Source organism: Myotis yumanensis, unplaced genomic scaffold, assembly GCF_028538775.1.
Source record: "Myotis yumanensis isolate MYYU_CA2020_CCGP unplaced genomic scaffold, mMyoYum1.0.hap1 SCAF_2, whole genome shotgun sequence".
Classification (NCBI taxonomy): Eukaryota; Metazoa; Chordata; class Mammalia; order Chiroptera; family Vespertilionidae; genus Myotis; species Myotis yumanensis.
The window spans coordinates 178,422,848-178,446,308 of NW_027223753.1; the positions used below are offsets into that span (position 1 = coordinate 178,422,848).

A 23,461-nucleotide genomic window follows, 5' to 3' on the forward strand; every position below is an offset into this window, starting at 1 on the left:
TTATGTTTGTAGAATGGCGGCTCAGTCAGAATTGATGGTCCCCCAGAGGAACAATGCATTTTCCTCCCACTTTTTAAAATTAAATTTATTGGGGTGACATTGGTCAACATTGAATATATAGGTTTCAGGTGTAGGTTTCGATGTTACAAGATCTATATATTGCACCGTGTGCCCACCACCCAAAGTCAAATCTGTCACCATATATTGGGGCCCCCTTCTTCCTCCACCCCCTTCCCTCTGGCATCATCCCACTGTTCTTGCAGCTGGTCGCCCGCTCAGTTAAAATCCCCCCTGCTGCCGGCGCCGCACCCGACTGCCTAGCGCGACCACCACCCCGGGCACTTTGCCGGGTGTGCTCATCCCCGAGCACGCGGCGGGCGGGGGCCGGTGCGCGCCGCCCTCTGGCGGCTCCCGGGGATGCGCGCGCGTGCCCGGCCCGCAGCCTCTGGGCAGGGAAGCCGCCGGGAGGGCGGCGCGCGCCCCGCTCGGCAGCTGCGGCGGCGGCTGGTGTGGGCGCTCACGTCAGGGCTGGGGAGGAGGAGGCTCGCGGCGAAGCGTGAGAGAGACATGAGGCAGCCGGGCAGGAAGCGAGAAAGAGTTCGGTGGAGAAGGAGAGAGTTTTAGAGACGCCGGAGAACAGGACCCGCGCCCGCGGGAGAGCGTGGCCGCCCGGCCCCTCGCCTGCTCCGCGCGCTCTCCGGTGTCCGCTTTCAGCACCCCGAGCGGAGAACAGCTCCCGGCAGCCCGCTGGCTGCCAAGGGCCTCGGGCGGGCTACCTGGAGCCTCACCCCGGCTCAGGGGCACCCTGAGCGAACCCAGTGTGCACGCCTCCTCCTCCCCTCTGCTGGCGGGCGAGGAAACACGGGGAAAGCATCCGGCGGCCTCGGGAAGCCCTGAAGAAGTCCAAGCAGAATGTACCAGGGACACATGCAGGTAAGTCATTTCCGTGGAACTGGAAAGAAATCTTGGGGGCTCATTGAAGAGCAAGGCGGTTCACCAAGCGACTGTGGCCAAGTGCTGCCTTCATTCACACAATTCAACAAGTGCAGTGGTGCAACATGACCGTGACATTGCTGTCCGGGGCTCTGGGTAAAACTAGGCATGTTTCTGAGGGTGGGAGAAGAGAAGGAAAGACCACCTCGGAACTTCAATTGGGGAAGTTTGCTTTCTGTGCATTCCCTGAGCCTGTTTCTTTAAACAAGAGCAAGGAACCCCACAGAGGAAACCTGGAGCTGACCGTGTTTCTGTTGTAATCCTATTGATGCAACTGGGCATGTATGTCAACTGAAGGGCAAACAATAATAGGAAAGACAAAGCTTTTCCTTTACTGTCTGCAAAGGGTTCCTGACAGTTAGAACACTTCACACTTTTCATTGTTTCTTAAAGTAATATTTTTTAGAAGGGTTTGTGCTGTATTTCCCCCCTTCAGCTGATGGGACATTGTCACTTATCCCTGTAGTCACAGGATGACTTAGGAGGATGAATTTCAAATATAGGTCCGGGAGGCTCATGTTTTGCAGGGGAGGTGCTGCCGTTGGTTATTAATGCTCATTTGAGCCGAGCTGCTTTTTCTCACCGATGCACTCCACTCTCTTGGGCAAGATGACTTTAACCTTGACTCCAGTTCCCATTCACAGGGCTGGTTCTTCCTTATAAAGGCAGGTGTATGCTGGGGGATGGGGAGAATGAAATACCAACTCAGCTTCCTAAAGTATGAACTGAGCTCTTTTGCTTTTTCTAAATGCTTTAGTCATCAGGTTTGATGTTTGAGCTTCTTTTCCATTCCAAAAATGGTCAAATACAGTCGCTATATGTGGTGACTTCACCCTGGTGTGTAACATGTGTGAATACTGAGGATGTTGCTTCTGTATCTTTTAGAGCAATTGAAAATAGATAAATATGTTGTTGCATTCATGACTTAGTGCTACCCAATATTTAATTTCCAAGGCTGGGGGAAATTCCTTTGGACTACAATTTACTTCTATGTAAAATGACATTGTAGCATATTGCTAAGTTTTGTAAGAATTCTGAATCAGCACTACCAGAATTCCAAAAGCATTTCCCATATTATTGACATCTTCCTGTTTTTAAAAATATTCATGGGATTATATCACAGTTGATGGACAATGATTAGTGACTGAAGTGTATTTCTAAATATATATAATACATATCATCTATATATATCTTATTAAAGCTACACTAATTGGAAAGTTTAGCAATAAAGAAGCATTCAAAAAATGACTGCTGAAAAATTAACAAAAGATCATTACTATAGTTTTATGCTTCACTTCCACCCAAGAATGATACTTGCAATTTTATATATTAGTTATTATCCCTAAACAGTTTCTCCATAAGAGTAAAATAGGAAGATTTAATAAACAGAGTCATTCTTCAGAAAATTGCTCATTCACACAAAATTCACAATTGACTGCTCGGACAATTTACAAAAACTTTCCATGTCATTTTGTTTGTTTGTTTGAAAATACATTTTTGTGAATGAAGTATTGAAGCAACAATCTGGTTAATTCAAGAACCCCCAAACAATTTTAACTATGTTTCAAGGGAGGATGCTATTGAAACCTGAATTATTTAGAGCAATGTCTAAGGGTTTCATTTCACTTTGAGAGAATAGACAAATTGTAAGACTCTGCATATGCTCCTAACTTAATGTGGGGTGTTGTTGTTGTTTTTTGCCTATGCACTGCTGTAACAACAAATATGATGGCTTGCAGTAAAACTCACAAATCTTTGCTGCCAAGCTTAACTTGAAAATGCTACTAAATAAAGACTGTAATCAATATGCTTGCCAAAATTTCAGAGGACAATAATTTTTCTACTTATTATTGACCATTAATTTTAAAATAAACCCTCTAAGTAGCTATTAAATGATATGGTCATCTGAGAGGGAACTTCCCCACCCCCTAAAAAAGATAATGCCTATTACAACCTAATTCATAATTTAGTCATTTGCTCACATTTTAGAACCCCATTAGCTTCCCCAAAGAATAGTATTTACCCAGTAAACAAAATAAATAATCTGCAATAACGTCAACATTAACATTTTTAATTAAAAAAAGAAAAGAATATGTTTTTATCAGAGATAGCATCATCTTCCTGTGTACCTGACTCTAATCGCAAGGAAGAAACATAGCCCAAACACTCCAAAGGATTTGTTATTAAAAATATAAATACAGGTTTGTTGAGGCAGACAAGAATGAGCAGGTTTACCAACATTTCTGTCAACTTTGGAGTTTGTTTGAAATACTAGTGTTTCTTGACTGAAACCTTAAAACAGGAATGAACTAGAAAATATTTACCATCATGTGCTGTACCTTCTAGTTCTCTTTTTGCATCCAAGAGAATTTAAAGTAAAGTGCTTTGTAAATAGAGAGCCTGGAGTGGAGGAGGTGTTCACATGAAGCCTTAAAAAGTAGTCCAGCCTAGCCGGCATGGCTCAGTGGTTGAGCATGGAGTTATGAACCAGGAGGTCACGGTTTGATTCCCGGGCAGGGCACCTGTCCAGGTCAGGGCACATGCCCAGGTTGTGGGCTCGATCCCCAGTGTGGGGCATGCAGGAGGCAGCCAATCAATGATTCTCTCTCATCATTGATGTTTCTAACTCTCTCTCCCTTTCCCTTCTTCTCTGAAATCAATAAAAATATACTTTAAAAAAAAGTAGTCCAATTTAAAACTCCTGTAGTGCCTTTGTTTTTGTAACTTAATGATTTTGTAAATAAGGTCTTTTAATTATTATACATACGGTCAATTCATCCAGTTTACTGTAAATAACAGAATTTATTTTAGATGCCATAAACTTTTAAACACACTTTGTTAGCACATTAGAAGATAAAAGTTGAGATAAACAGAGCATAGCACAGTAGCATATACTCCTTGGTTTCATAGTAAATGTCGCAGGTTTATTTGTTAGGAGCAGGGCCCTAGAGCTGTGCTGTTTTCCAGTTGCCTCACCAATTACTTCCAAGGGGAATTCATCACCCTAGCAACTTAAGCAAAGGTTGATTCTTTAGTGTCTGTTTTAGATTTACTTTTTTCCCCCCTTTGACCAAGGGGCCAACAATGATTGTATATACTTAGCATCAGTGCTGACCAAACTCTCTATTCCTAATAGATAATCTGTGGTCTGAATCCCTCCCATATCTCTGTATTCTATGTGCTGTGATGCTTATTTGAATGTGTGCATGAGTTAACACTGCCAATTAAAGCAAAATAGGTATTTGGCTCAGTATATTTCTTTAATCAAACTTTTTTCTGGAATTACAGAGCAATATAATTTCAATTTTGAACTAAGATTTGTTTTTTTATTGTTAATAAAGCATCCACAGTAATGTTTTTATTTAAAAATAATTACTTCAGAAGACAAACAAAAACATGTTTTTAATGATAACTGATCTTTTTTTATAAGCATTCAAAACAGGCTTTTTTGACTTATTCAAGCCAGCTGAGGAATCATTCCACACCCCCTGCTTTCACAGATAAAAAACTAAAGACAATTTAAGTGACAAAACTGTAAGATTATTAACACGTCTACAAGTAGTCATTTTATTTGTCTACCCTCCAAAGGGGTTTTGTGTTTGTCTTTATTTATAACTTTGATTAAGCTTAAAAAAATCTTTATGAAGGAGAACCGCTTGGGTTACACAAATCATGTTAATGCATTAGATCTAGCCACTTGGAATTCATGTGGGTTCACTGGAAACAACGAACATAGAAGCCAATGCAAGGTAAGATTATAGAATGTTGTTTTCAACATCTGTAACAGCAGTTTGTCATAATTGGGATCCTCAGCAAAACTGTGAAATAGACAGTATTTAACACGGGTCCCTCCACTTCTCTAACAGATTCGTTTTTCCCCTTTGATGTCACCATTTTCTATCCTGTGTCATTTCTTTATTAACCCTTTGCTGGCATAGACATAATTTATACCAGTACAGCACACATACACACCTCACAATGTATTTGCACTTTCAGAAGAGTAGATTGGTTTGGGGCATGGTGGGGGGTTGAGTTGGTTGTATTGTTTTGGTCACAGGAACTGCTACCTTCCCTTCTCCCCCCGACTCAAATGGCACCTGCCCTCCTCCCCAAAGTGTTCCTATGAGTGATAATGAGCATTGATACAATGAATTTATTGCCTGAATTATTAACTAGAACTCTATTGAAGGAAATTCATGACACTAGCTTCAGCAAGATTTTGAAGTGCCTTTCTATCCTATATAATAAAGGGGTAATATGCAAATCGACTAAATGGCACAATGACTGGTCGCTATGACACAAACTGACCACCAGGAGGCAGATGCTCAATGCAGAAGCTGCCCCCTGGTGGTCAGTGTGCTCCCACAGGGGGAACACGGCTGAGCCACAAGCCAGGCTGACAGCCTGCGAGTGCAGCAGTGGTGGCAGGAGCCTCTCCCACCTCCACAGCAGCACTAAGGATGTCTGACTGCCCCCAAGGATGTCGGACATCCCCCAAGGGCTCCTGGACTGCTAAAGGGTGCAGGCCGGGCACGAATGTCATGCACTGGGCCTCTAGTATATTTATAAGCAAATCGTACCTAGTATAAGTGTAATATTGAGCTTCTCACACTTAAAAGTTATAATACTTATGGTATAATATTGCAGAATATTTGATTAGCCTGAAATTTTTATTCTTCAGCCATACCAGCCAACAGTTTGCATTAAACATTTACTGCAAGAAACACAATATGTTCTTCTAGATTTTGTTTATGGTTTATAAACATCCTTCCTAAAAATATGTGTTTGAATAAAATTTTTCAGCATATGAATGTTTTGACTATAAAACATTTTTAAAGTAAAGAATAAGAAAAGGTTAAAACAGAACTTGTTGATTTAAAAATCCTGAATCTCTAGTAGTACCACTTCCAACCTAGGAAACATTACGATGTGATGCATCATGTAGTCAAAACATCTGGCAGTCTGCTTTTTTACACTTTTCATTGAGATCACATGTTGCCAGCATGGGCATACACGAGAGCTGTTTAAAGGTTTTATATTCTAGAATTAACTTCTTGATAACTTTTATGGAATTACTAGTGTGCATTTCTTGCAGTAATTGTGAAGGCAAACCTTAGCCTAACGTTTCCTTATTAAAAGACCCAAGTCTGATGAAATGTTTTGAGACATCTAAACATGATGTAATTTCAAATACACTGGTAGAGAAAATGGGGTTGCCAAGTTTCTGAAACATGTATCATCTTTTCATAATTCAAATTTATCTGAGGAAAAGTCATCTTGAACTGTAGCATGTAACTCAGGGATCAGAGAACAGAGTGCTCTGAGTGGGGGATTACATTTTTTTCAGGACCCTGTCCTTTATCTCCAACTCGCCCAATTCCACTATTCTTCACCTGTGCCATCCCCTTTAGCAGGAGTACCAAATGGAAGACCTCTTTCCGTGGGCTGTTAAGAAAGCTTTTTATAGCTTATAAATTATTATATTATATAGAATATAACAGAAAGATAGTTAATAACCTGTTGGTTAAATATCAAAACCATTGCTGATTGTTCAGCTCAGCATATAATATAACACACTGCCAATAAAATCATTACATTGCCCCATAAAATCATTTTTACTGATCCTTACTAGTAAATATATACTAGTTCTTCTGTGAAAACTCCATTATATAAGTGATCATTGCTATTCTCCATGTGAGATTTTACTAAATTGATCATCCTTACATATTTATTTTTAGACAATCACTGTTAGAAATTTCACAGATGAAAACTAATGAGCTCATTTAGATAGGAAAAGGCTGCTTATGCACCATTTCATTGACAAGAAGCACATAGAACCCTGCCAGCCGCTCTGCGGTAGGGCGAAACCGAGCCAAGGGGGAGAGTTTGCATGGCAGGTGCATGTACAACTCCGCAAAGCCCCTGCTCATGTGTAGAGACTTCAGAAACACCAGACCAACCCCGCAAGTGGGACTTGGTGTGGAGAAAACTTTTTTATCCCAAACAGAATGCCATATGGTGACCTATGAATCATGGAGATTCCAAGGGAGGATTGTGATGCCTAAATCTACCTAGGGAGCTACCACATTCCCACTCCTACAAACCCTCTTTAAAAGTTTGTGGTTTTTTAAGCAACTGGTATGGTGGAGGAATTCAGAACCATTTCCTATGAGTAATGATTGAAGGAACTGGGGATGTTTGACTTGGAAAGTAAAGACTCAAGGACACCATGATGAATCTACATAAATATCTGAGGAGTTATTATGCAGGAAGGAGATAGAATTGTTCAGTGTAACCTTGAGGGATAAAACTGGTACTAAATCAGTGTGAGGTAACGCGTTTCCTCAAGACAGTGACAATAAGAAGACCCTGGGTCCAGCACCCACTTCCCACAGTGGAGAGTTGCTTACTTGGAGATGAAAGAGACCTAGAGTGAAGAAAGGAGCCCATGGCTGAGCAGAGCAGAGCAGAGTGTCCCTGCGCACACACAGGCCTCTGTTCCAAGACCATCATATGAAGTCCAGTGGAAGGTAGTACCATGGATGGCATGTGTGTTTGTGTGTACATGGCTGTGCATCCTACCAAAAGAGGCTGTAGTCAAGTGAAGTAATGACCTGAAATAAGCAAAATGCAACATGTCCTTGGGCAGATATTCCCCAGTTACCTGAAAGTATATGGCTGTACATCAGGCAGAGGTGTGCCAGTACCATCACACAGAGTGATCAAAATAGTAAAAGGTCAGAAAATATGGAACCTCTTTGAGGAAATGGGAAAGAAGAAAACATTTAAACATGATGAGAAGATGGGGCTGCTAGAGCAGCAAAACATCTTTTTAGTTCCTTTCACATGGGTGTTCACTGTGACATGCTTCTATTGGGTGGTATCCTTTGATCATGTAGTGACATGCCATCTGATTGGGCAGGTGATTATGTGCACGTGAACCACGTAGAGGCTTGTTGGGAATGCAGAATCTCAAGTCCCACCCCCCACCTACCAAATCAGAAGCTGAGTAGTTCAGGATATCCAGTGATTTGTATGCACATTAACACTTGAGAAGCACTGGTCTGAAAATGTCTACGTAGAGGACGGGTCAGAACTACTGTACTGAGAACTTAGCAAAAGCCTTGATTTGGGGGTAGCTTTCTGCTATCACAGAGGCACGTGAGTCCCTGTCAGAGGAGATGGCAAGAGCAGCTATCACAACACGTTTGAATAAAATGTCTTCCTTATATTGACACCATAACCTCCACTCAATTGCTTGTAGTTTTTTTTAATTTGGAAAAAAGCACAACAAAGCTATTATGTTCCACCTGAATAAAACAAACCTTCAAATATTTAGAGAACTTTCATGTCTTCATCCATTAAATCTTTTCTTCTCTATGATAAACACCCTAGTTCAGGCAACCGTTTCTCATAATGACATTTCTGATGTTTTACCGGCTCCATGAAATGTATAGCCCCTCTGAACAAGACACATTGCTCACGATGTGATCTGACCAATGTCAAGCACTTTGAGATTCTTTCTCTCTTGGGACAGACATCTATTCAGACAGCCATAAGATTACTTTAACATATTTAGACTAAATTGTTCTCTAAATTGTTCTGATGTTTCTATTCTCCAAATAACTTGGGAATTATCTCACAGGTGTTAGGTCTTTATACCAGAATAATCTTGGATCCAAATGTGCTCATTAGGAAAAAGGCAAATGTGCTCATTACAATGTTCTACATTAACAGTTCCGTTTGTCTCTAACAATTGCACCAGTATTCAATCTTGAGGTCATTGAATCCTGAGTTTGAAGGACTCTTGAAAATGTTTTGTTCAAGTATCTCATTTCACAGATGAGAAAACTGAGGTTCATGATAGTAAGAGACTTGCTCAAGAAGTCTACCATAGGTTAGTTAGCAGAGCTAGGATGGGAATGGAAGTTGCCTTACCCTAGTGTGCTATGTACGTACATTACACTGTTATTCTTTCTTTTGATGATTATTACAGTAAAATACTAAGTGAAAGTGAACATTATAATAAACTACAAGATGTTTCCAAATGTCCAAGGGTTTGGCATTTAGTCATAAAAATTGTTATTTTTCGTCTTTTCAGTTTTAGTATGACGATTTGATATTTCATGTATTCAGTTTTGGTAGTCGTCTGGCTAACAGTGGAAGAAAGTCTAATCTGTAAGTGTTTTAAAAGTTAAGTGAGGCCCCATGAAAAGTTGGATCATTTCTTTTCCTGAAGGTGTTCCCCACTGTCTCTCCTGGGACTGACTAGATTGACCATTTGAGTGAACTGGTTTGCTAGGTCCTTGGAACCAGCTACCTAAAAATACAAGTAAATCAATCAGGGTTTCTTAACTGTAATTCACTTAAACAAAAAAAGCTGATTTATTAAAAGTGTAGTTAGGCAATTAATAAGCATAGAAGGAATGATGAAGATAGAAGAGTCACCATTTTGAAATCATAGTAAAAATTGATTCAAGTGAGAATAATCAATGACTGCTAAATCTGAGGAAGGGGCACTTTGAGGAGAAATAGGATATTTATATAACATCAAAATATCACACATGCCCTAACCGGTTTGGCTCAGTGGATAGAGCGTCGGCTTGCAGACTGAAGGGTCCCAGGTTCGATTCTGGTCAAGGGCATGTACCTGGGTTTCGGGCACATCCCCAGTGGGGGGTGTGCAGGAGGCAGCCAATCGATGTTTCTCTCTCATTGATGTTTCTAACTCTCTTTCCCTCTCCCTCCTTTCTGTAAAAAATCAATAAAATTTATTTAAAAAAATATCACACATACTAGTATAAATTACAAAAGAAAAAATAGTAACTGATCAGTGGGGACATTGGACAACACCCTATCACCAGTAAGGTGACCATCTGGGCGTCCATCTCTGGGTGTGGTGCCCTGAGAAGGACACAGCATCGCTCGTGTCATACTGCTGCCGAGAATGCACAACCTGAGTCTAATCATGAGAATAAGCTCAGAGAAACCCAAAAGGAGGGTTACTCTAGAAAATTGGCAGGTTCTGTTTCTCAAGAATATCAGTGTCATGTTAAACAAGAAAGAACTGAGATGTTTACAAATTAAAAGACTAAAGAGACATGACAGCTAAATGCAGTACCTGATCCTGGACTGGATCTCAGAATGGGAAAGAAAATTGTTATGAAGCACACCCCTGGCACAATTGGAACTTAAATATGGATTGGAGGTTAGATTAGCATTAGTGTTATATTTCCTAAATGTAATAACTAGCTGTGGCTAGGTAAGAGTATATTCTTGTTCATTGGAAATACACACTGCAGCATGAAGGGGGCATGGTGTGTGTATCCTACTCTCAAGTGATTTGGAATAGTGAAGATAATCATACAGCCCTGGCTGCTGTGGTTCTGTGGTTAAAGCATTGACCAGTGCATCGAAGTTTCCCGGGTTTAATTGCTAGTCAAGGGCATGCACCTGGGTTGCAGGTTCGATCCCCAGCCCCAGTCAGGGCACATGTGGGAGGCAACCAATCCATATGTCTCTCTCACATTGGTGTTTCTCTCTCTCTTTCTCTCTCTCTCTCTCTCTCTCTCTCTCTCTCTCTCTTTTTTCCCCCTCTCTCCTTCCCTTCCATTTTCTCTACAAATCAATGGAAAAAAATATCCTTGAGTGAGGATTAGCAAAAAATAAATAAAAATAAAAAGAGAGAGAGAAAATAATAATATGTAGCAAAATGTTAAAAATGGAAAAATCTGGGGAAAGGGTATGATGGGAGTTCACTGTACTATTCTTGCTTGCAATTTTCTATACACTTGAGATTATTTTTTTAAGTATTTTAGTGTTTACAAAAAGTACATTGGAGCACTCCCAGACTACTAGAACTAGGCTTGAGACGGAGGGACCAATATGCAAGGGCACAGCCCCAGTCAAACTCCAAACCAGACGAGTACAGACCCCACTGCTGCCCTCACAGGACAAGGAGCATTGGAGCTTGCAACCCTGACCCCCCTGATCGGGCACTGGTTCAGCTGCTGGGCACTGGGGCTGCCCATGGAAACCCCATGCTGGAGCTTCAGCTGCTGCCCCCACTGTCAGGATGAATAATCTACCACAACCGCTTCTTGTGCCCCCCAAACCCAATTCAAAGTGGGGGCAGGCGTGGCCTTTGGTGGAGCCAAGGTATATATCCATATCCTATCTGAGAGATAGTCTAGGAAAATTCATTCTACTTACTACCAACACTCCAAAAGTGGGAAATTTCCCTACTATGTGTTTAGATTTGGGAAAGATAAAAAAAAATCCTATGTCCTCTCTAACATGTTATAGATACTGCTTGAAAGTAAAATAAATACCTCTCTATCTTGACTAAAGTCCAGTCTGCCTTGAGGGAAAGGAGTTAAAAGAAAATAATTATCTATAAGCCCTCTGCTTATTTGTTGCTACCTGCCATTACAGCAGGCCTACAGGAAATAGTGGAAAGCTGGAGGATATTGGTTTGTTTAATCATGAAGCAAAGGAGAGCAGGATGATCCCTCCATTGTTCATCAATGTCCATCTCCTGTTCACTCCTGTTCTCTTTGAGAAACTGGAAAGAGCCCTGTGAAGAACTTAGTAATTAATCAAGGAATTAAAATACATATAATGAACTTTAGTGATAAGACCTTTTGTCCTTCCAAATGCAGGAATTTAATGTAGAAAACTGGACACATTGGTGTTTCAAATTCATCCTAAGGATGATTATAATCAAGATGCCCTGTGCATTTGAGCCATTAATATTGATATGCACCTATTACAGATGATTTATGTAAGACACAAAGAGCTTGGGGCAAGATTAAATGAGAATAGAATCTTGGAGCTATAAAAGTCTTCAGAGTTCACATAGCACAACTTTGTCATTTTACATATGAGGAAACGGAGGGCAAGATCTTAATGGAATTAATTCTGGAATTAATTGCTTCTCCCCAAAATGAAAACAAACAAAGAAAAGTATGCTGAAAGGCTTTCAATGGTGTGCATCATACAAGGCTTAATAACTCCTCAGATTTGAAGAAGCCACAAAAACATAGTGATTAACAACTTGAGTTCCAGGGTCACACAGCCCCAAGTTCAAATCCTGGCTTCACTGAGTATTATCTGTGTGATCTGCTCTAATGCATTATCCTCTCTAAACCTCACTTTCCTCGTCTGCTACATGGGGATAATAAATGTACCGGTACCTTGTGATGACTTTGTAAGCATTAGCTCTTGTGTTTTTATGGAGCTGGTAAAGTGTCAGGCACACTGTGTGTAGACGGAGTTCAGCCATAGCAATCCCTACCTACTTGGTTGTTTACAGTGGTGACAGATGCTTGATTTTCTTGTTCTCTCGATATTTTCTTTTTTCATTTGCCCATCCCCAAACTCCTGCCTTCCGTTTACTGAATATTTACTGAACTTTTAATATTCAACTCAGATGTTGTCTCCTCAGTGAGTGCTGCTCTGTGCCCACCAGCACTCTTCCACCCTCCCCAACACACAGTGCAGAATTAGGGATGTCTTCCATAATGCCGCCTTAGCACCTTATATGCATCACTAATACCATCATTGACCTATAGGTTTAGTTACTTATTTTTGTCAGTCTCCCCAACTATTATAAGCTCATCTGTGGTAGTGACTATATTCAATGCATCTTTATATCTCTGGAGACTAGTAATGCTAAGTACATACTATTAATGTAGTATTTATTGAATGAATGAATTGGTGAATGAATGGATGAAAGAAAGGACAAAGGAATGAATGGATGGATGAAGTACTTAGAAGAGTCCCTTACTGTACTGAATAAGAACTCCAAAGTGGAATGTTCTCTCTGATTCTGACACACACAGCCCCAGAATCTGGTCTATTCCCATGAATTTAGGAGCGAATGCATATCAAGTGAAGTTTCCATGCACTTGAAAGGGAATCAATTACAGGGAAACCTTATAAACCCTATAATTAGATCGCCACTGTAATTAACCAACACCCTGCTGTCAGAGCAGTCTACGCAGTCTAATGGGTTCAACCCTCTGAAGCCTGAGGACAGTCTGGGGCTGCAGATTTAAAAATATAATAGATTCTCCTAATGGTTTCTAACTATATCTCTAACTGGCCAAGGTCATTTGGAATTAGAGTCCCTGACTCTCAGAGTCTAGACACCTCCTCACGAACTCAGCTAGTTGTCAACAGTGATTTTGATTATAGCGCTAACACACACACCCTGGAGACCACTGAGACACAGAACGTCACACTCAGAACTGCCCTAGGAGGCCATCAGATGCTTACACCCATTTGTAAGGGTTGCTTACACCTCTAGCCCTAACTTCCCCAGTTACACACACACACACACACACACACACACACACACACACACACACAAACACACACACTTTTCCACGGATCCAAGGAAGAAAGCTGCACTCACAAAGGTCATCCAGGGGACATGTCCATCTTGTGAGCCCATCTAAATATAGAGATCATATTATTATGTCTCCCACAGTTACTCTGATAGGGGAGCCTGGGATATGGAGGCGTATTTCTTCCCATTCAGATACAATGTAAAAAGATTCCAAAATCACACCACAGCTCTCGCTAACAAGAGAGAGGAAGTAACTGTGCCAGTGATATGTGCCACCTGTGGGCAAGTCATCAAAAGGGGTCCTCTCTGGGAGGAGAGGAGGGGTCAAATACAAAGACTCTTTTCCCTGGAGAGCACAGTCCCACACAGAGACACAATGTGGAGTTAGAGGGTTGGATTTCACATGACTGTTGCCCCCTGCTCCAGGCATCCTTACACAACCATATGTATGTCTCTGAAGGGAGCCTCTTCTACCAACAGTCTAGTGTGTGTGTGTGTGTGTGTGTGTGTGTGTGTGTGTGTGAAGAAAGGTAAAGAAATGAGCTCTATTTTAACAAAGATAATCAAACAGATGGGGTGTGAGCTTGCTAATGCTTTATGGAAGAGGATTACTGGCTTTCCTTCCAGCTCTAGGATTCTATTATTATCAGGCCCTTAATTAGTGATACAATGTACATCTCTGATTGCTTGGTCAAGGCAGATTTCCCCAGTTTACCAGTACCATATCATGGAAAATAAATTTAAAAGCTTTGCTAATATACAGATACTTATTTCTTATGAAGTCAAAGATCAACATCTCGTAATTCTTCAAAAAATATGCTGCTTGAACCCTAGCCAGTTTTCTCAGTGGTTAGAGCATCAGCCCAGGGACCAAAGGGTTTTGTATTTGATTACCATCCAAGGACATGTACCTTGGTTGCAAGTTCATCCGGCCCCTGTTGGGGCACGTGCAGGAGGCAACCAATCGATGTGTCTCATGTCGATGTTTCTCTCTCTCTCCCCTCACCTCCGCTTACTACCTTCCTCTCTCTCTAAAAAAATCAGTGGAGCCCTTGGTGGTTTGGCTCAGTGGATAGAGCATCAGCCTGTGGACTGAAGGGTCCCACGTTCGATTCTGGTCAAGGGCACATGTCCGGGTTGTGGGCTTGATCCCCAGTAGGGGGCGTGCAGGAGGCAGCCGATGGATGATTCTTGCTCATCATTGGTGTTTCTATCTCTCTCTCCCCTTTCTCCCTTCCTCTCTGAAATCAATAAAATAAAAATTGAAGTTTAAAACTTTTTTAAAGAAATAAAAAAATAAATGGAAAAAATATCCTCAGGTGAGAATTTTTTAAAAAAATAAAAAAGACATGCTGCTTGGGAGGATCCTGCTGCCCTTCTCTCCATTCTGCAAATAACGAAAGATAATTTTCTACAAAGCTATCCCCAACATGGCAGAACTCTCACTGCGATAGAGAACTGATAACCTCTGCTATAATAGTCACTTTTTGTGAGATTAACTCATAAATGGTAATCTTTAGACTGCTTCAGTGGGGTTTGTTAAAGGATGGGTACTTTTTCTTTTAGTCGTGCTGATAAAGAGAATGCAGCTCAAAGGGTTTGACCCAAAGTTCCATATCAAATCAGTTGGGGACTGAGGACCAGAATCTGGGTCTTCTGATTTTTATCCTATCGCTTGAGTCTGCATAGAAAATTCAGTGCACATTTCCACATCACTACCTCAGCTATTGCAAAATGACTCAACTAGGATGTTGCAAGTTTTCTGGAACATTGCATAACCTTGGACAGTAGAAATCTCTGATGCATCCTTCCTACCATTTACGCAAGCAGATGCTAAATCCATACAGCTTTAGCAACCCTCTGAACTGAATATCTATATATATTAACCTAACACCCTGAGAAAACCTTCGTGTGTGATGGTGCACTCTCCTAGTGTTCTAGCAGAACAGCAATGAAGCATCCATCCTTCCGTGCAGAAAGCCTCCCTATAATCAGAAATGCCCAGGAGGCCAGGAGACTAGTGAGACTGTAGGACTAACCCAAGCTCAGAAGCTCAGTAGAGTCACTGTATTGCATGTGTCAAAGCAGAATCTTGGGCTGTTTGTATAAACTAAGCCAAAATATGCTCTCCCTAAATCTGTCACTTACCTAAATATTTTACTTTAATGTTTTGTTTTGTATTTCGTTTGCTATTATAAAAACTAGAGGCTTGGTACACGAATTTGTGCACAGGTGGGGTCCCTCGGCCTGGCTGGTGATGTGGGCCTATCCAGGCAGGCCAGCGAGGAGGGGGGGCTGAGGGGGGAGGGACTACAGGAGGTTGGCTGGCTGCAGGAGGTTGGCTGTGGGAGCACACTGACCAACAGGGGGCAGCTTCTGAGTTGAGCATCTGCCCCCTGATGGTCAGTGAGCATCATAGCTACTGGCTGGTCATTCGGTCATCTGGTCTTAACAGTCACTTAGGCTTTTATATATGTAGATATTCAAAAATAATGTGGTGAACCAAATGTTTTGTGTTTTACTTTGATGCTTTCACTTCTATTAAACCCATCTTTACAATGCCTTACATTAGTATTGAAAAATTAGTCACTAGTTATTTGGAAGACTTCTAATTTCTCCTGCTCTTAGAGGTCCATTTTTTACAGGGAAAGAGAAAATACCAGCTTTGTTGAAAGAGAACTTCTAAATGGCAGGATAAAGACTACTGTGGAGGAAATATGCATAGGTTTTACTAATCTTGATTGATATTAAAATATCTACTTAAAATGGAATCACTGTTCCCTAAATTCTTAAAATTAATTTAAACTTCCCATTACTTTAGGAGTGGAAGGCCTAGAAATAACATTATAAACCATTCTAAAAATCAGAATATTATAGTATTGATCCAATAAAATTAAAGATACCAAAATAAAAATCATGTTTCCTTTCGTAGTTAATTTTGTTAAAATTAATTTTTTTAGGGATAAATTTCTAGTGCATTAATATAATTATAGCCTGGTTTCAGAATCAATGATAAAAGAATTGAAATGCTCTGTGTTATATCAGGAAGCGATAATCTAACTACTATTCTATTTTAAGAATTAAAGTACAAGTATGCTGCACCTAGCTTATCAAAAATTATTTTACCTATGGCTTTTACTGCACATAATTCTGCCATTTTTAATAAATGTTTAAATGGATAGTCGACTATTTTGCAGGTGAAAAAATATGTTAAAGTGACTAAAAACTGGAAGCATAGTTTATCTGGCATCTGTTATCCTAAATATACATCTACAAACCAATTATTTCTTCCCAGCTAAATAGCAGTATCACTAACTGATCACTTCTACCTGATCCAACTCAAAGTCAGTTTTTTCCAAACTAGATTCATCACTACCAACAACCTTCCTAAAGCCAGTTTCTTCTATTACCTGTATTGTTTAATAATACCACCACCTACTCAATTACTTAAGTCATAAATGTGGGAGCCATTCTCTCCTCTTTCTCCCTAATGTAAGATTTCATTCTTTACTATGGCCCAGTAGTATTCTATTGTGTAAATCTACCTCAACTTTTTTCCCCATGTATTAATGATGGGCAGTTGGGCTGCTTCCAAATCTTGCCTATTGTGAATAACACTGCAATGAACATAGGATTGCATCTATTCTTTTGAATTAATGTTTTAGGTTTCTTTGGACATATTCCCAAAAATGGAATCACTGGGTCATAAGGCAGTTCCTTATTTATTTATTTATTTATTTTATTTTATTTTTTTCTCTCTGTTCCTCCTGAACTTGTGGGACTTTTTCCTTCACCAGATTAAGGAAGGGGTGTGTGTGCGTGTGTGTGTGTGTGTGTGTGTTAATCTTTATTGTTGAAAGTATTACATATATCCCCTTTTGTCCCCATTGACCCCCTCCAGCCCGCCCCCACCCCATCCTAGAGCTACACAACTCAGTCTGTCCAAGATTCTTCCCAGACCCCAGAAGGCATGGCCACCAGGAGTCTGAAGGGTTGCTCTGCCAGGATCCCAGAGAGTGGAGCTAGTGATCTCCCTGAGGGGGAGGCACCAATCAGATTCACAGGAAAATGGGGGGATTGGCCCCTGTCCCAAATCCACACAAGTCAGTCACTGACAACCCCTGAGTCTGCCCAGACCTCTACACCCCAGCCCAGGCAACTGACTCCTCAGCAGGGCACAAACTCCACAGGGTGGGACAAGAGGGAGTCCAGAGGGTAGGGTTATTGCTTTTCCCCAGGTTGTTGACATATAGAGGGGTGGGCTCCACTCAAGAAAGGTGGTATCTATAGGAAGAGAGAGTGCTCAGCACAGGAGTCCCAGTGGCTGGCCCTTCAGTTCTCCTCAGACCCAATCTCTCCTCACATGATTCTAGTCCACCCCTCCCTCTCTCCACTGGAGTCCAGGGTGAGTGCTGCAAATGAAATTTTGTGTACTGGCTTTTTAAGAGGCACCTGTGCCTCTAGCAGACTCCTGCTTCTCCCTGGTGGACAGAATCCCGGCTGTTTCACAGCCAGATGTTATGTGGACACCTCTTCCTGGACCTGTTGTTTTGGGCTGGGGAGCCCAGCTTGGGGCTGAAACCCAACACTCCTCAGGGGGAATCTTTAGAGCCAAGATATCCCTAAAGAATCTCCGCTGCCACACATGGGAGCAGGGCCAGCCCTTTTCCCACCTCCGCCCTTCCTACCAGTCTCGATGTGGCTTCATCTGTACATCCTTGGTTATAAGACTTCTCTTCAGCTAGTCTTCAGTTGATTATTCAGGTTGATTTCTCTTAATTTAGTTGTAATTCCAGTTTGGTCCTTGGAGGAAGTGAGTGCAATATCCACCTACTCTGCTGCCATCTTAGATCTCTTGCACCTTTTTAAATACCCTGGCACCTAGTATAGAGCCTGCTCATGGTGAGTGAGCAATATTAGGTTAAATTATGAGTCAATTGAACTGATTCATCTTGTAATTACCCTGAATTAATCTTTTCTGTTTGATTTGAACTTCTGGAGATTCCTATAGACTACTATAAATTGAGTATTTTATCTGGGGTCTTTGAAGATAGAATGAAATTAAATTATGAAATGGACTATTCCTTTTTAAAATCAATTAATCCACATTCCTCTCTGGTTAATTTTAAAAGGGGTTAGAGCACAGGTGTGAGGAATCGAAGAAGGCATGTGAGCCAGCAGGCAAAAGAATCAGAGGTTTCTTTCTGCCCTAAATAGTGTAGGGCTTGGGAAATACCTCTTAATCTTGTGAGTCCCAGTTTTCTCATCTACAAAATAACAATATAGAATTTTCATCTTTCCCCAGTACTATTATTTTGTTATTCTAAACTAAAATTTAGTAAATTAGCATTTTAAGATATTACTTAATGCAAGGAAAAAGCAATTTTGGTAAATGATATGTAGAGTTTATTATATATATGAAATTGGATTTTTGGGGGAAATAATATTGATCAAACTTTACCATAACATGAGGCTAATACTATATTTGCTCTACTTTTTTTCTGTTTACTTATATTTTGCCATGTGAGTTTCAATTTTTTATCAGTTAATTGTATGGCTTCCTATTATATGAAATTATAACCACCTGTTATTTATCCCCATGAATTATACTATTACAAGTGAAATGAATTTTATGGCACTATTTGAGAAGATAATCTTTACATTTTCTTTTTTTCACATTTTCTTTATGGTTTTAAAAGACATGGGGAAATTTTTGAGTGAGGTATTAATCTGAGTTATAGAACTCCCTACTTGTGTGATCTTGGATACGTTTCTTATCCTCTCTCAGCATCTCAAAGTAGAAAATTGAAGTGTGCATTAAGTCATACAAAAGCCTAATTTCTGGTTTCTGACTCCTGGTAATAGGAACACAGATTTGTTGGCAAAATCTGTTAGTGGATTCTCTACTTAAGAAATACCTTTTATATTACTGAAGGTCAAAAAGCGTTGCTCACAGTATCTGATTAATACAGGGTGTCACATTAAAATAGAGGCTAGCTAGCACTTCCTTTTTAAAAATTTTACAATAAGATTATTATAGTGGAAATTACACACTCAAACTAATTAATGGAATGAGTTAGTTGCAGTGAGAAGTATTTCTATTTCCTTTCATCTATTTGATTCCCTTATTGAATCCTAAAGAACTGTAGATACTGGTGTGCTGCTTATCTGATGCAGCTGCAGATGCTTGGTAAACTGCCTTTGGTAGCTCCATTTAGAGAGAAAGGAGGAAGATATGATGATAAATAAAAATGGGAAACTAGACCCTAACCCTGTGCTTCTACCTTAAATCACTGAAATTGCCTTTTTGAAAATTTGAAATAAGGTGACCTTGTAAGTCAAAAGTAGACACTAGAAACTAAAACTCTAATCAAAGCCAAGAGCTTTCACCCTGGCCGGTTTTGCTTAGTGGGTAAAGCGTTGTTCTGCCAACTAAAGGGTCCCAGGTTCGATTCTGGGCACAGGCCCAGGTTGTGGGCTCGACGCCCTCCCCCCCCCCCCCCCCCCAGTAGGGGACGTGCAGGAGGCAGCCAATCCATGATTCTCACTCATCAATTTGATGTTTCTATCTCTCTAGCTCTCTTCCTTCCTCTTTGAAATCAATAAAAATACATTTTTTTAAAAGCCAAGGGCTTTCTTTTATAGGAATCTAGCAAATTTAGTATCTCAGGGCAGTGAAAGTTTTTGACTCACATTGGTTTATTGAAGAATAAAGATAAAAGCTGATCAAATGGGAGTAATATTTATGCACTTGTTTATGCATTCTTTAAGAAGCATGATTATACAAGTGAATCACAATCTACATACATATAAACCTAAAAACCCAGAGACTTAGAGTTCAAATCTTTTATTTTATTCCCAACTATGACTCCACATGCCCTTAAATAACCTATTTGATACATACCATGGCCCTATCCACAGCTTGTCAAAGGCTACCCCACTTAGTATTGGAATAGATTTGTCTTCTCCCCTCTCACTTCCATCCTTTAGGCACACAATTAAAATAGACACCAATGCATAGAGCTAGAATAACGCTTCCTTCATATTGACCATTCAGACCTGACTATAAAATGTAGTCAGTTGCACTGATCTCTTGGCTCCAAAACATCTTTTACAGAGCAGCCCAGAAACCCCAGCCCTGCTGTGCCGGATCACAACAAAAAATCCGTATCACTTGCCTGGCTGGTGTGGCTCAGTGGTTGAGTGTCAACCTATGAACCAGGAGGTCACAGTTCCATACCCGGTCAGGGCACATGCCCAGGTTGCAGTCTCAATCCCCAGTGTGGGGTGTGCAGAAGGCAGCCAATCAATGATTTTTTCTCATCATTGTTTCTATCTCTCTCTCCCTCTCCCTTCCTCTCTGAAATCAATAAATATATATTTTAAACAAATTCCAGACAACTTGAACGAACTAAATCTGCAACAAGATCCAACAGCCACCCCAGAGGCAGGGGGAGCCCTTTGAGAAGCATAACAACTGGGTGTCACCAGAGAGGAAAGGCAGGTGTGGGTGACAGGCTTGTTGGGAACTGTCCATAGGTTGTACCTCCAGCTCTCTGTGAATTGCTTTGCTGCTTTTCAGAGGAGCAGCCGGTGTCATATTACTTACAGGGAATAAGGTCACCAGATCAACAAAAGCTCTGCTCCTCCTCCTTCCTAAAACACAGATCAAACAGAAGGCAGGTTTGAAAATAGATGCACGGTCACAAATATTTACATCGTCTTTAACCAAAATTATTCACTTTAAAAAATCATTTTATTGTAGTTTATGTTCATGAGTCTGTTGTCAAGTGAGAGAGACAGATCATATCACTAACAAAGGCACAGCGTATTCGTTACTTGGCATTTCTGGTAATTGCCAGTTACCGTTGGTTGGTGGTACAGCCAGGACTAACTTCCTAAGGCTGCATTCAGTGTTTTCCTTTAAAATATGCTTGCATGAGCCACACACTAAAAAATGGCTCCAGTCCATGCAATAATAAGGTTAACACAGGCCCACCAAATGATGAACGAATTGCAAGTATAAAATTAATCATGACCACAATTAATATATATATTTTGTTTTTATTCACGTGAGGAATTTGGTATATAAGGTATGAAATCAAAATACTACCTTTAGAGGAGAAGGACATTATCATGTCATGTATATGTTCCATACAGTGCCTGATCTGCCCTGATTGGGGCTGGGCCAGCTGGACCACCCCCCTAGCACGAATTCGTGCACTGGGCCTCTAGTAATAAATATAAAGCTCTAAAATCCAATTTATTTTCTGGCCACACTCCCAGCAAAGCTTATCTGATTTCCAAACTGTGGGTGCTAAAATAAAATCTGAGAAATACAGAACAAAATAAGAAATAGATCTCTTCAGCATATCTGATATCCACCCACCTCGGTTCTCATTCTCGTTAAAAAAAAAAAAAAGAAATATATATATATATATTGACTTCAGAGAGGAAGGGAGAGGGAGAGAGAGATAGTCACATCAAAGATGAGAGTGTATAATTAATCAGCTGCCTCCTGCATGCCCCCTACTGAGGATTGAGCCTGCAATCCAGGTATGTGCCCTGACGGGGTATGGAACTGTGACCTCCTGGTTCATAGGTTAATGATGCTCAACAAGTGAGCCACACCATCCAGGCCTTACTCCTTATTCTTCATCTTACTTTCTTTTTTTTGAACCCTGATCTCTTTCTCTGAACCTAAACCTTTTCTGAAAGGTGTGTATCCTTATCATCTTGATAGGAGTAAATATTCATTCATTTATTATCAAATATATTTGAGCATCTTTTTATAGAAACAAAGCTTTATGATAATACCTCTCATTAAGGAATTTAAAATTTATTTGGGAAAAAACACTGAAGAAAACTTATATACGAAGATCAGGTTTTAATAAAATAAGGAAACAAAGAATTTTCATAAGACGATATAATTAAATGTGAAGTATATGGAAAATAAGCATTTAAAATATCGCTTAGTTGCATATGATTTATAGAAGTAATACACTCAGTTTGAGAGTAAATGAATAGACTATAGAGAGAGTGTTTTGAATTAAGTATAAAAAACAGTGCCCAATCAAATAGAATAGTGTGAAAAGAAAAGTTACTGCATCAGTTCTGGCCCGGTGGCTCAGTTGGTTGGAGCACCACCAAAAGGTTGCAGGTTTGATTCCTGGTCAGCGCACATACCTAGTTGTGGGTTTAGTCCCTAGTGGGGACACATGTGGGAGGCAACTGATAGATGTTTTTCTCTTTCAAATCAATAAAAACATATCTCTGAGTGAAGATTTTTTTAAAAGTTACTATATCAAAAGTGACAGCTTTTTACATAGTTCAAACTGGCCACAGCTTTAAACTACATTTGGGGAATGTATAAAGAGAGAAAAACCTAAGAAGGCATTCTGGGGTTTGAATCTGTAATCCATATTTTTTTCCAGTGTTATTTCATAGCCTAGATCAGTGGTTCTCAACCTTCCTAATGCTGCGACCCTTTAATACAGTTCCTCATGTTGTGGTGACCCCCAACAATAAAATTATTTTCGTTGCTACTTCATAACTGTAATTTTGTAAATATCTGATATGCAGGATGTATTTTCATTTTTACAAATTGAACATAATTAAAGCATAGTGATTAATCACAAAAGCAATATGTAATTATATATGTGTTTTCTGATGGCCTTAGGCAACCCCTGTGAAAGGGTCATTCGACCCCCAAAGGGGTCGAGACCCATAGGTTGAGAACAGCTGGCCTAGATGTTATGTGAGGGAAAGTGTTCCTTTTCTAAAACAGGATATCAAAAGGATATTCTGTCTGGGGATAGGTAAACTTTTTAGTTTGGTAAACTACCTTTTCAAGCTATTCATAAGTTAAAAATTTATGGGTATAGTGAATCTCCTGATTTCTTTCATATCAAAGCGTTAAACTCAAATCTGTACACAGACCTTTTTTCATTTACCATGACACAGCAGTTTACCTTATAGCAATTCTCCTATAGAGAGAATCTATTATAGAAGTTAACCCCATATAAAATTCCATTGTGAAACTATAACTACATGTACAAATGATCATGTTAATAACATTCCTCACTGTTTTTCCAATAAAAATTTTAGTAATAAAAT

General features: G+C 40.2%; 1 protein-coding gene across 3 annotated transcripts in view; it reads left to right on the top strand.

Moving 5' to 3' along the window:
• Positions 1–541: 541 nt before the first annotated feature.
• The window catches only part of PEX5L (peroxisomal biogenesis factor 5 like), a 234,259-nt gene continuing 211,339 nt past the window's right edge, over positions 542–23,461 (top strand). For all 3 annotated transcript variants that reach the window (XM_070406751.1, XM_070406753.1, XM_070406755.1), the window contains exon 1: positions 542–933. In XM_070406751.1, the coding sequence (XP_070262852.1) occupies positions 913–933 (21 nt within the window). In that variant the 5' untranslated portion in view covers positions 542–912. The remainder of the gene's footprint in view (positions 934–23,461) is intronic.